This window comes from Branchiostoma belcheri, unplaced genomic scaffold (genome assembly GCF_001625305.1).
Source record: "Branchiostoma belcheri isolate BF01 breed outbred unplaced genomic scaffold, Haploidv18h27 scaffold23, whole genome shotgun sequence".
In the NCBI taxonomy this organism is placed as follows: Eukaryota; Metazoa; Chordata; class Leptocardii; order Amphioxiformes; family Branchiostomatidae; genus Branchiostoma; species Branchiostoma belcheri.
In genome coordinates, this window is record NW_017803824.1 from 500,110 (window position 1) to 515,236 (window position 15,127).

General features: G+C 42.4%; 1 protein-coding gene across 1 annotated transcript in view; it reads left to right on the forward strand.

Annotated features, from left to right (window-relative positions):
• The window catches only part of LOC109470537 (guanylate cyclase soluble subunit alpha-3-like), a 56,899-nt gene extending 45,921 nt beyond the window's left edge, over nt 1–10,978 (forward strand). The window contains 5 exon segments of the mRNA XM_019769502.1: nt 411–571; nt 6,631–6,775; nt 8,180–8,323; nt 9,452–9,619; nt 10,760–10,978. Of these exon segments, the coding sequence (XP_019625061.1) occupies nt 411–571; nt 6,631–6,775; nt 8,180–8,323; nt 9,452–9,619; nt 10,760–10,978 (837 nt within the window).
• Nucleotides 10,979–15,127: the final 4,149 nt, after the last annotated feature.

Genomic DNA, 15,127 nt, shown 5'->3' on the forward strand with positions numbered 1-15,127 from the left:
GGGGGGGGAGCAAGCTAAAGCACAGGTGGGTGTGATATTTACTTCCGGGACGGAAGTACTGTTTTGGGTGGCGCTGGCTTGAGGGAAAGTTTGTATGTATCTTGTCCTGAGCAGAGAGGATTGGAAGTGAGCGGGCGGAGAGTGGCTTTCAGTTGATTGACAGGGTTGTGATCCGGTATGTCTTAGGTCGGAGGAAGTGGTATGAGGTCGCCAAGAATGTGTACTGTGCAATCATGTTTGAACCGAAAACCATGGCGAAATACCAAAGTAATTAATTACGTCATACAACCATATAAGTAGCCACCCCTTTCATGAGGTAACACAATCAAGTATTTCCCCATGATCATGTTTAAATACTTAAAAGCACTTCCCCTAAGTCTGAAATCTCCGATTTCTTGTGTCTTGCATAGGACGGCCTAAAGAAGCGCATGGATAAGCTCCGTGCACAGCTGGAGGAGGCGCACATCGCACTGGAGGAGGAGAAGCAGAAAAACGTTGACCTCCTCTACGCCATCTTCCCACCAGCCATTGCGCGCAGACTCTGGCTGGGGCAGTCTGTTCCCTCACGGAGGTAAGCCATTTCTATCATCATCATCATTAAGTCTTTTCTATATTAGCACTTGTCAAAATCCCCATCCTTTCCATTTTCTACTTTATGTTTTATGATTTGATAACTCTTTTTAAATGTTAAACCCTACAATGCTCTCGTTAGGTTTTCAATTTCATTCACGTCTCCACTTTCCAACTTTATGTTCTCTGATTTGATAACTCTGGGGCAAGTCAATTGAAAAAAAAATCAAAAACCTACTGCGTACCTTACTTTATCCAGAAAAGACATTCTAAAGAAATTGGACCAGGTCCAGGCCATATCAGCTTTAATATTCAACAGGAATAGGTTAATGTCACATCATGGTGTAGAGACTACAAGTCAAAGCTAGCTTCATGATGAGCTATGCGGTTCCTCCAGTCTGATTGAATATGGGTTCAAATCAACAGCGTATGGAGAAGTGACCGAGACAAGTCGCTCAATTATTCCTCCCATCTGCGGTGTGAAGGATGAATATTTATCCTGCTCCACTCTAAAACGTCCTCGATATTTCATGTAGCTTCTCGAGGGCGCGGGTTAATTCCCTGCGTCAGTGTGGGAGGGTTCATCGCCCTTCGATTGTACACCGCTCGCAGTACGTAACGTACATCATTAATTAAATTGTCCTCGCGATCCAAAATTGTCACATAGTATGTAGGGCCTAAAATGTCGTGTTTCCGATTTCAGGCCTGAAAAATTAAGGGTCGGTAGGTAGGTTTTTGTCATCCTTTTTTTTCTTTTAGATTTCGGCTGAAGTGATTCATCAAATACAGTTTAAGAGTATATAATGTAAGTACTGAAATGCATCAGAACCAGGGCTGTCACCAGGACCCGTCCTTCTGGTAGGCTCCATTACATGCCAAAAACTCGGGGTTTGGGGGGTCTTCAGGGTCTTTGGGATCTTTTATGTGCTATTTTCTGATTGCATATAGACAACATAGCCGGCCTGGTTGAATTACCCCCGTTAGAACTGGGCTAATCAGAAAACAGCCGAAGACCATCAAAACCCCAGTTTTATAAACCTGTTACGGAGGCTATCCTTCTGGTTGCTTGTGGGAAGGAACAAATATTTCACCCGATTCACTCAATTCACACAAAATTTGCTTCTGAAAATGCGTAAAGGTTCAGGGGTTTTGGAATTCAGACGTCAGGTCGAAAAATCTATGGCCTTGCAAGCGGTCAACCCAGAAAAGGGCTAGGGTCGATGGGGTCAAAGCTGAGCTAGGCCACTAGGAGTATCCACATGAGCACACACATATACAGAGGTCAAAGAACTATGGGACGGGTCATAAACATTGATCTGCACTAATGAAAAATGACGGACCTTAGGGAGATGATCAATAATGGCAAATAATCAATACATACGGTAAAAATGCTGTGATAAGCCATATCATATGTATTATAATCTTCTTTACTACCCCCAACAATTCCGTAAGAGGTATCACCGAGGGGTATAATTTGACATCAAAGCTGCTTCTTAAGCAATTCGTTTTCGGGTAAAGCAAAAATGCTTCGTTTCACCAGTGATGATTGTTTATTAGTCCTCAGTACCTAAATTTTGGCAGATTTCGACAACAGATGCTTTAGAGGTCACTCTAGCTCATCTGTCCTTTATATCAGTGAATATATATAGCGGCATTGGCACGTATGCAAATGTGCTTGTTAGGTCAATGCACTGAGTGATTGAATTAATAGTCCTGACACGTCCAGAGCAACACCTGTTTTATAAGGGGAATCAGAATATATCAAATCTATAGCCTGATGCACTTCATCAGCAATATTGTTCATAACATCAGGTCTTGGCAACTGCCATCGCCTCAAGCACATAGATTGCATTACCAGATAGTATTAGTAAATTACAAAGTATTTGCGTGGTATGTTCTTGAATTTCTGCCAATCTCGTAAGATCAAAGATTTACTGAATATATTAAAGTACAACCTTGAATATAAGGTCCTCCCTACCCTCAGGCGAAGTGACTCTTTGTACGGCCCGTTAGTCTTTCATTACAGACCCTCAATCATTTGAAAAGTAATTGCCTGGAATAAACGTGTGATCTTATACATGGTGCGATCTCAGCAAGCTGGCAAAACTGGTTATTTTTGGCATAGTCGTGCATGTGACATACAAAATCTAGCTGTCTTGTTACGGAAAAAAGATCTAAGATCCTAGTCGGCGGTTGGTTCTGCCACATCCTGTTTGAAAATCCTACGGTATTAAAATGAATGAATATATGAAAGACCTTTATTGTACGTTCATGCTCTTTCATGCTAAAGTACAGATCATGAATAAACAGGAAAAATTGCAGTAATATCTTACTTAAACTATACATACTAATGTACTATGCAATACTATTTTTTATATTCCAACATGTAATCATCAGACGTGTTGACGGCACACTCAAGTTATATCAACTTATATTAATGCCGCTACCAACACAGTGGACAATACAATACTCATTTGTACCTGAGCGAAGTGAGGAAAGTCGTGTTAAGTGCCTCTCCCAAGGGCAATACTATTTAGATCGTACAATGACCTACGTCGCGCCGTTACTGAATACACTGAATATAACCTTGATATCTAACGTCTCCACTGCTTCACTCGCCTGAGTCTAGTTTGCTACAGCAGCGAAGCGACCCTTTGTAAAACCCGCCAGTCTTTCATCACACATCTCGCATTGATCTCCATGTGTGACCTTTTGCCGCGGGAGTTAATCCCTCGGACTAAGGAATTAACACCGATTCGGGAGGGTGTCATCATTTTTCTTTTGGTTTCAAGGTTAGGCCTCGTTATATGGGTGACTTCTTTACTGCTCAGAATCCTCTGAAACGCTTTTTTATGTGCAAAACAGCAAAATTCACAGTCGTGGCCGACATTGTATCCTTGGGTTTGCACATTAAGCTGGTCGTACCGCTTCGTTAAACGGCAGGGCATCATCATTTTTCTCTTGGTTTCAAGAATAGGCCACGCCGGCCTCATTATATGGGTGACTTCTGTACTCCGAGGGTTCCTCTTAAACGCTTTTTATGTGCAAAACAGCAAAATTCACAGTCGTAGTCGGCAATGTATCATTGGGTTTGCACATTAAGCTAGTCGTACCACTTCGTTAAACGGCAGGGTATCATCAGTTTTCTCTTGATTTCAAGAGTAGGCCACGCCGGCCTCATTACATGGGTGACTTCTGCACTCCGAGGGTTCCTCTTAAACGCTTTTTTATGTGCAAAACAGCAAACTTCACAGTCATAGTCGACAATGTATCCTTGGGTTTGCACATTCTGTATCAGTACAGCCGGTATACCCACCCTTGGGCATAACACACCAGCTTCGCAGTCACGCGGCGCGGCGGCAGCTAGGCATATCATACCGAACGACTTGTTACACTCAATCTTTGCAAACTTAATTGCAGGAGTTGTTTAAAGCTTTCCAGTGATGATGCCCCAACTGTGCTTGGTGGCAACGAGTTCCAGTCTACGATAGTTCTGGGGAAATACGACTTTTTGAACACCTCGATTCTTGGTTGATAACTCTGCTATTTGAAGCTAGTCTTACCACTGCAATAAACGAGAGGTACATGTAGAGCAATATTTCACAGCTCCATCAAGCAGTAGGGGATATTTTCGCAACGACAAGCACTATACTGATTAATGAGGTATCTTGTTCCCATTTATCAGTTGGAACTCGAGATGAAACACAAGTATATGTGCCAGGGCCGTTATAATATTGTACGCGTTAATAAAAGAATGTGATTTATACTATCATGAAAGTGTTGGTATTTACACGTTTAAAGGTGTGTTGGAACAAACGTTTTACCTTTAACAGGATATGATTCATGTAAAAGCCAACTTTTCAGTTAAGGCCATCTGTCAAATCTAGGGAATAAACGACTTGGATAACTTAGCAGGTGTATTCCAAATCAATGGTTTTCTATTATATTATGTAGCAAGTGGTAGGATGGAGTTGGAGGGGCTGGGCACTATGTTTACGTAAGATTAGAGAATGTAAAGAATAGAGTTTGTTGGGCTAAACCACGACACGTGAAATGTGAGGTTTGGGTAACAGGTGTATTGAGCTGGATTTGGGTTCAAGTCGACCATTATATTTGCCTTCCCCCTAGAGTATTGGTGTGAGGCCCGAGTTGATGTGGTCTCGATCTCCGTTATTCGAGCACGTTGCTTGGATCAATACGACACGCCGCAGTTTTCCATCCAAATTTAGTTCCCGCTGCGTTCAAGTCAGCGGCCCAATTCTCTAATGCTTCGACGGCCGATGAACTTTTGATTGCAGCGCGCCAGGCAGCCAGTGCCGGTCGCCTGGCACCAAATCGTGTTAACTACCACCTGTGGCTTTGACTTGCGACGCCACTAATGTGATTTCGAGAATTTAAGAAATAACTCTCCGAAGCTGAGCTGGTAACAGTTTCAATCTATCAAATGCTAATGAATCCATCACGGCTTGAAAGCTGGCCACGGAGAAACGCTCTCATTCGTCCTACGAAAGGTTTAGACAAGTTGATAGCATTCTTCCGTCGCGACTGCGTCGTACGTATATACGTCTTTCAGCCTTCTTGTGACGAACGCTCTTGTCTGGGTCTTTTTGACGGTCTGTTCTGTCACAGCCTTGCTGATTCGGCGTCATAAGACATTATAAGATTTTGATGTCGTAGCACTGTCAAGCAGGCTATTGTACAACCAACCACCGACAGTGATAAGGATCTTAGACAACTGAATGTACGTAAGACACATAAACAACCATACCAAGAATTCTCTGTGACCAAACATGCAAGGGGCATGGAGAATATCGAACAAGGATCATCTCTAAAATACCCAAGTCAATACAACAATCGTTTATCCAAGAAAACAGTTGCTCAACCAATTGGATAGATTTTGACAATCTATCCAGTTCGTTGAGTAAGGTTTCTTGTGTATCTCATTTACCTACATACTAGTATCTAACTTTAATCAACCAATCGCTTATCACGTAACCTTTTTCCACAAAAGCCGTACCAACATGACAAACAGAAGATTAAAATGGCGTCGCGGTAAAGAAGCTTGACGCTGATCGTCCTCCAGAGAGACGCCTGGTGAAGGATGACGTCGTTACGTGGGCATACGTCTCACTTACCTGGCGCCAGGGGACCCTTGCATTAACCTGACGACGCTATTATCTGTGACGTATGAGATTTGTCTCTACTCTGTAACTGCCACATTAGTGTTTGTTGTTCAGTAAATATACTATCGAACTAGAAAGGTACCAACTTCTTCAAAACAAATACCTGTCTGGCTAGACCTGTAACAACAAACTCTGCTCTGTTTATTTCTACTTAAAACATTTATATACATGGTGCTCAGCTTTATCTGTATCTGTATCTGCATCTGTATAGCCGGTATAACTGCCCTTCGGCGTAACACACCAGCTTTACCCCTCAACAACACCCCTCAATATAGATAACGAAGCTGGACTCCAGCCTACCTCCATCCTGCTACTTGCTACATAATGTAATAGGACACCAAAGAGAGCAAAAGCAACGCGTTTTACTTCTGCTATGTGTGACGTCGGCGCTGGGTCAAAGTTCGTCGGAAGTCGGTACCGCCCACCGTCACGGTTTAGCCGGGTTACCAAACCTATTTTGGCTCCCGAGTCCTACATACAAATGACATACTCATTGCGGAGAGGATGTAGGACTCGGAAGCTAAAATAGGTTTGGTAACCAGGCTAGTTCCAGTTGAGAGAATGTTTCTTAGGTCGTGTAAAATGCAGTGTGAATATGCAATGTTCCTGGGTGCTGCCGCATGGCTGCACCACCTGCCGCGCTACTAGGCCCCGTTAAGTCTACTTATTATTGTTTTAACTGTCATGCATATACAGGATCACTGTTTTGTATTTTTATACACATTGTCTATTTATTTGTCGGCATGGTGGCCTTGAAAAGGTGTACTTAGGTCCACCTGTTCCATCATGCCTTCCATGTACATGTGGTGAATTGTAATAAATAAATAAATAAATAATTAAAAAAAATATTATCTCACCGGCTTCTGTTTGGTTCCAGGATAGAGAACGTGACCATGCTGTTCTCGGATATCGTGGGCTTCACGGCGATCTGCTCCTCCTGCACGCCCATGCAGGTCATCAACATGCTCAACGACTTGTACACGAGGTTCGACATCCACTGCGGGGCTCTGGATGTGTATAAGGTAAGGTCTTGTTTTTACACCATGGACTTCTTTTGTCATTTAGCCTGTGTACACTCGAGGACGCTATCCGGCAGGGCGAAACCGGTCTTGACAGGCTGAAGAAGAGTTCTAAAAGGAAACTACCGGTGGCACAAGTGGGTAGAGTGCTCGCCTTGCATTCGGTACGTTGTGAGTTCGGCCCCCGGTCGAGTCATACCAAAGACTTTAAAAATGGTAGCTACTGCTTTCTCTGATGAGCACTCAGCATTTGGAGAAAGAATATATATGGGAGTTAAACACACGCCCCCTGCTGTAGTGATTGCACTGTAAATTTAGTTGTGTGTGGCCCAGGGCTACTGATACAGAGATGGGCGCCGACCTATGCGTTACCTGATGCGGGAAGGAACTTAAACAAAACGAAAACTATACGCGACTATAGATGTCTTACTGATACTGTGGTATGAAAGATGTCGGTTGACTTGGGGAATGGATCCACTTTACATGGTAAAACAAACGGCGTATGGCAGTTTCAAACTTTTACCTCACCCACGCGCACAAAGACTCATCAAGGCACCACCCGTTGGGGTTACAAACTTTTTTATCATTAAGCTTAAACGCCTTCAGCACACAGCGATATCGTTCACAACCGTGGATGGTCGTTCGTCTTCTGTCGTTATAACTGCATTTGGAACAATGGTGCCATTCCTTACCTTTCAAGCGAAGAATAACAATTGCATTACTCACTTCTAGGTCTGCTGTTCTGCATGTTAATGTAGACTCGTCACAGACCTACTTTCCTGTTATGTGCTTGGCCTTGTTGGGGGCTCAATCTGGAAATGTAAATAAATAGACGTAAATTTTAATTCTTATCTCTAACACCAAAGAATGAGAGTTTGGACTGTACAGCAAGTCTTTTTCAAGAAATCCATCCATCCCTCAATGGAGACGGGACGCTATAGACTACCTGTCACGTCTTATTCATTTTTTTAACAAATTTAATGTCAGTCATAGAGGGTAATTTATTCATTCATTCAATAAGACTTTTGCTGTAGAGTGAAAACTGTGGGAGAATCTAATGTTTTGCTAGAACTTACAGAAGAAATGTTTTCTTTTGATTGAAACACCAAACTGAAACATCCCCTCCACACACAAGTGGGTGTGGCGTCGGTGGCTCAACGGTTAGAGCGTTGGACTCGGAACCAATAGGTCCCGGGTTCGATACTCACCATGACCCGACATTGTGCCCTTTGGAAAGGCACTTTACACGACTTCCCCACCTATATGGTGCATGGAGTGACAATGCCCACCAAGCTTCTTAGGCTAATCTGTCTGTGTGCCAAAACCACACTACGGATTTGGTGCGCCAATGTGTCAACATCAGCATATTTGCCACCGAGAGCTGTTAATTTTTTTTTATCACCCCAGGTAGAGACGATTGGAGACGCCTACTGCGTGGCGTGCGGGCTGCACAAGACCTCTCTCACGCACGCGCAGAGGAACGCGTTCATGGCTATTAAGATGATGGAGTCTGCGGAACAGGTGTGCTCACCTGACGGCACGCCCATCAGGGTGAGGGACACGTACACATACGCGATGATGTGGTATCATTTATCATGTTTGCCGAATGAAAACATATTGTTTTTGCTCAGTTTCTTCTTCTCCAAATAGTGACCTCTGACCTAGTCAATGACCTGAACCAGACCGTCTCTCACCATGGTAACTGGTGTTGGGTTACATCATGTTGCAATTTTATAGTAGGAGGGATTTAGGTTCCTGTTTGACCATATATGTGAATGGCTGACATCACATCTTCGTTCTACAGACATCAACTTTGTAACTCACCTTTGTCACATATGTCAGAGTAGAGACTCCGATATGTTAGAAACGGCAATTCTACCAGTAGAGATCCGAGTGTTAGCCTAAGGGTAGTTTCCCATTTAAAAATCCTAAATTTCACCGCAATCTGTTTATCTAAAGTGACATGAATCAAAGTTGAAACGTTCTGACTGTCTTTTAAAGGAATAGCTTCAAATTGGCAGATCGCAATCTCCACCCTGACATATACACTGAATACAACCACGGACGCCCGGGGATCCATGTATTCATATTAAACTTTGTTACGGGGGAAATTACGGGGTAATCTGCCTTTATTAGGATCGATAAACCCCGGGGCAAAGCAAAAACCGGTGTAACGATGTATTATAGATGCTTTGGACAGCTGAGAAAACGAGTAGCTGCCAGCCTGGGGTTACGTAGATGCAGTTATTGTGACCGGCGTGGGACCTCATGGACTCGCCAAAAATACTTTTAGTAGCCAATTTCATAGCCATAAAATTACTAAAATATATATCTGTATGGATTTTGGCAAATGATAAGACAATGCTTAAAAACAGTGAGAGAATGTAATTTTGGGACGTTTGAAAGAAAAACAAACACGATTTCTATATTTGCTATAGTAACATCTTTTGTATCATTTTCCTTTGCGAAGAATGTTATTTCTGATATTTGAATAGACCATTATATAAAAGGTGAAACATCTCTATTTGCCCTCCAAGACAACACAATTAGCAGGGTCAAACACACACAATAACTGCACACAAGCATCAAATACTTGTCTCTTTTTTCGTCCATTGAACATAGTACAGGGCATATATAAATCAAGCTTTCAAGCATAAGACATGTTCTTGCCGTCCACAGATGAGAATAGGCCTGCACACCGGTACAGTTCTAGCCGGGACGGTCGGACAGAAGATGCCTCGGTACTGTCTGTTCGGGAACAACGTCGCTCTGGCCAACAAGTTCGAGTCCACCAGTGTACCGCTAAAGATTAACGTCAGTCCCACTACATACAGGTGCGTCTGAAATGTTTAATGTTTACCCTTTAGCCATAGCTATAGTTTTAGACAAATACCTTTCATTATGTAGATTTTAGTTATCGTATAATCTGTACCAATGTTCTTGTATGTTTGTAATTTGCAATTAGCCTCCAGGCATGAACTTGCAATAAACTTCTCTCATTGTTATGACCGAAAACCAATACTGCATGAAATCCAACATTTAAGCATACATTAAAGTATGCGCAAAAGCTCCGTTTTTCTGCAGTTGGGACCTTTACACATGCCTTATATATCGGATTTCAGACAGTGCAACCGTACCTTACTCCGTTTGCAAGCCCTATAGTTTTCACTAACTCTAATCCTTTAGCCCCACTAGTGCCACTACCTACAGGTTCGTTTGAAATATTTATAGTTTCATTTCGCAGACGTAATATATGTTGTAAGGGGAACCAGAAAGCCTGAAGGCTTATACATCGACATTTCTCTGTAGAGCTGAACATTTGCCAAGAGATATCGAGTTCCTCTGGTTGAAATATCTCATGTTAACATCGCTCAAAATGTCGTTACACCTGATAACGTTCCAGGAGATATGAACGCTAACGGGTGCAATAGTCAAGTTTAGAGATAATGGCGACCGCCAGTTGAACCTGACTTTTTGAACAGCGTTGCTGTGCAAAGAAAGCAGATTTCATACATACAGACAAATTAATGCAAAAACATCATCTCAGAACTAGATGCTTGGCTCGATTTACACACTCCAAAATTTTCTGTAAACCTAGAGTTGTCTCCCTCATCCCTACAGTTTAAATGAATTCTTTCTATTTTAACGAGGTTATTATTTTTCTTGGGTTGTGCTTTTTTTCTCATTACGATTATAAAAATCACTGGTATGATTTTTGTTATCGCCACGTGATCAACACGTAACCACTACGCGATCAACACGTGATTGCCACGTGATCGTCACGTGATCGTCACGTGATGAATACGTGATTGCCACGTGATCGTCAAATGATCCCAGGAAATCTGTAGTTCAAGTTATTTAACTTGAGTGCATCTGGCCCGTGTAGGGCGTGAATATGCAATAAAGTTCATTGTCATTGCTATTGTCATTGTCATTATAAATAAGCAGAATTTTTTTCTTCTTTTCTTCTCCAGTTACCTAATCAAGTCCAAAGGTTTCCACTTCACCCCGCGGTCACGTGAGGAGCTGCCGGAAGGTTTCCCCTCGGACGTTCCCGGAATCTGCCACTTCCTGGAGAAGTATGACGTACAGCCTGGTGATGACGTCATAGAGGACCTGCAGGAACCCAACCTGTACATGCGCAGCGAGACGACGCGGCGAACGACCGAGGTCACCATCCAAGTGGGGGCAGAATCTCGGTCATAAGTGTCCAAGAGAACTGTACTTGGCTTTGGCTAATCTCCAAGCAGATCTTTCTAGTGGCTCCAAAGACAGACAAATTGGTCAGACTGTATCCATTGGCCGGACACTTGCCATTCGCCACCCATTGGGGTGTAACTGGTAACTCTCTGGTAATAGGAGACAGTCTTACCAATTTGACACTGTCTTTGCAGCCAGCAAAAAGATATTCTTGGAGATTAGGCTTTCTGAGCCGACTTAATTAAGAAATGTTCGCGTAGTAGATCAGGTATTAGCACGCCAGGTGTGCCATATCGTGATGCACTAGCTGCCAATGTACAAATCATCGTCTGCGCGTTCTACAGTACAGGTAAATACAATCACACGGTGTACTAAGGTTTTAGAAGAGAGACAGAGCCATGTAACGCCATCCTGTATGCATGGTTTATGTGTTAGAGATATCGTTTATTTACTGAAAGTTGGATTGTAACATAAGTGTAATATAAGACACTATATATACATGTACACCTTTGCAGTAATAATGTAGCAGAGGAGAACTCGTGATGGTTTGGTTGAGAATGTTAAGAAAAACCTGGAGAAAGGAGTACGATGCATAGTTCACGTTGCCTTACGTTTGAAGCCCTTTTTAGGCTAGAGAAGTTGCTTTCGGACCCACAGTTCACAGTATACACCATTACTTTTACTTTTTTTCTGAAGTCTTTGAATGGCAAGGACATAGAGTCGGTTCGGCGCTTTCTTCTACCGAAAACCGACAGTACATGAAATATTTGAGGATACCTTAAAGCATTCGTAAAGGTTGTTTTTAAGTCTACGTATCATAATTACGCATGCTTTAAATATTGGACTTCAGACAGTGCAACCGTGCGTTGTTCCCTTTACTCGCCCCATATGAGTAACTATATCCAATCCTTTAGCCAACCGAATGCCGCTACGACCGCTCTAGGCACATTGATATTCGCTCCAAAGGGACAAATGAACCGCCATCCAAACGGAAAACCAAATGAGTTTTATGTTACAGACCTATCGCCTAATCAGTTCCCGAATCTCTTGAGTACGCACACGTACAGCTTAGAGACTTGAGTAATTAATCCTACGCGGCCTATAAAGTCGACCATGCATGTATCATGGAGGTTATATACTGCTCTTAAACATGTCAACGCTGATTAGCACACGTCCATTAGTTTGTGTGATAAAAAAATCCCGATGTTAATCTTTGTTTTATTGTACGACCAAAAACCATTGAAACAACATCGATGAAAAATTGCGTGTCGCAAACGTTTCGTAATGGCTGCTATTCGTACCTTTTGATCTTCTGTGTGTTTAAGCAAGCGTAGCTGACGTTAATTCTGTGCGGCGTGGATTCTGAAGGTACGCCGGCCATTTTAAGATGCGTGTCATGCGTGGTTACGCAAGCACTGAATCAATCGCTTAAGCCCCCGTCACACATTCGGAACCTTCCCCCGAACACCAGCCGACCAAGGTTGGCTGAAATTTGTGCGCAGTCTGACCAGATTTAGGTCACGCCTACCTTTCTGCTCGAATCGAATTGAGTTAAATTTGGGTCAAATTTGACTGCTAACCATGCCCCGAACTACTCCCGAACACCAGCCAACCAAGGTCGAAACTGCCTGAAACAGTAGCCGACCGCCGAACACCAGCCAACCAAGCTTGCTCCAGATCTTCTCCTAACCATGGCTGGGGAGACTTCGGCAGTGTTCAGGAGGCCATGTTTGTCTATGTGGCTAGCCGGCTCTAAGCGGCTACAACAGGGCTTGGTCATGCAGTCACATGGACTCTTTTGTAACATGCTTTTTTAGCACAACATAGTCCTTCACATCTCTCTCCAGAGCGAATATACACTAATGACCTTGTGTCAGCGATGTGGTGACCTCTCCGACCTCCAGTCCCCCTTGTACCGACTAATTTACCGGGTTTTGTTCGGCCTGTATAACCTCCTTGGTCTGGCCGCGCTGATTTGATTATATGGAAGACATCCGCTCGCGCATCAATTTTCATTCAAAAATAAAAAGGTTTGCGACCACACTATTTCTTTACACCCAGTTCACACTAAGAAAATTGAATCTGTTTGAACATCAAATCGTTTCAGAAATGATCTATTTGGACTGACAAATGACAGAGGTTGAAAGGAAAAGAAAACGAAGATGCCAGAAGAAGGAAAGCAGGGCTCAAATTACCACATGCTTGTCACCACCAAGTCTTCCAAATTAAAAGAGATGAAAGAACACAAATAGGGAATGTATTGTTTGGTATACCTTGCTCTGTATCTGTGTGTGGCTGGTGTTCAGCACCAAGGACAGGTATATGTGTGTGCTTGATGCCGAACCATAGATTGTACGGCATGCCATATTCTGTGTGCTCAGTCACTTGTTAAACCTTCCTGACCACTTAGATAAATTTAAATTGATTTATTTGCCCAACTTTTTGCACGATCAGTGTTAAGCTGCTCACTGGATGCCACCCATACAGTCAAACCAATATGGCCTAATTGGGGCCAAGGTGCGAACCATGTGCGAACCAAGTCATGCTAATCATTCAACTTTGCTCTGCTCTGTTTCTCAACACGAAATTGGATCCACATAAAAGAGATATATGTAGCCAGTAAAGCGGGTATGGTGATTTAAAGCTCCTTGCATTGGGTGAAGTGACAACCATATGCATGGATAGACCAAGGAGGTTTCAATACTAGTATGTTGTCACGCTATACTCTGACAAAACCGCGGTTCTTTGCAGCGAATTCACGTTTGCCAATGCAAAGTTGACTCCCCCCTTATCTTCATAACAAAATAGCGCTTACTGCATTCATAGTATTTTTTTCAAGGAGCCCCCCTCCCCCAAAGACTCACATCCGGATCCTTATCGAATAGCATGCTGGGACACTGCACTATATTGTGACCGTTCTAGTCCATAGGGTCGGTATTTCACTTGCCAACACCTTTATATCATTCACAACGAGTGAAATATCTCTGGCTAAGACCTCCAAAATTAAAGAGAGATTGGTGAACTAATAATCTTTGTCGTGAAAACGCTGCAACGTTCTAGCAAGCGACAGTCAGCTACAATGCCAACCCGTGCAACTGTGAACACAGCTTACTAGTATGCAACATCGAAGTTTCAAATTTATGAATATCTTTATTGTAGACGCAAGAAGCTCTTCTGCAGATAGTTGATTCGTTTTTATATTCGTAGACGATATTGTGACATGGAATTTAAGAGGTGTAAACTTGAAAGTAGTATGTATAGAAGTTAGCACTCATTGTATAAATTGTATTCTATCACAAAAATGGTAGATGACCTGTTTATGATGTATTTTCCTAGGGTTGTGCATAACTGGATTTCTAGAGCACGGGATTTTTTTGCATGACTAATTCTTAAATCATAGTTCCATGTCAATATTTTTGATCGCAACATTGTGATTGTACTCAGAACTACTGGACAATATTGAATAGCAAAGTTATTTTTCACAACCACTTGTATCACAAGAGCCGACGTTTCGATGGCCGTCTGTCATCTTCATCAGTGCAATTCTGGCTGGTTCATTGTGCACTGACGCTATGTAGATGTAGCCTCTACCAGGCTTCGGAAAGAGTAGAAATCGGCCAAATAGAGAGATAACATGCCAGGGGAGTTTTTCTGCTGGGAGACAATATTCGGGTGTGGCAAAATATTCTCATCAAAACGTAACGTCGGTTGTTTGCCAAACAATTGGTTGTGGATAAAGAACTTTGCGATTCAATCATTCACCAGCCTGATGAACTCATTGACGGATAGTGGACAATGTGCAATATATAACTAGACAACAGTTCACTTTAGTGTATCGTGCTATATTTCTAACTCATGTTAATGTCCATAATTTATATGCTTCGTTGTAGATCACAATTTCTGTTATATTCTTTGAAACGATAATACAATAATTTGGTAGTCCAGCAGTAAAATAATGAAGCTATTTTGTGCTTTGTAAACAACATCTTTCTTTGCACATTTCAGAATATCTACAAATATCCAACGAAAGGTAAATATTGTATCAAAATAGAATCTATACAAGTGTAGAGATTTTGTAGAGATATGTAAAAGTGTAAGAACATATTTGTCCGTTGGAAAATGTAGATTGTTACTACGCATCTCGCTTGTAGGTGC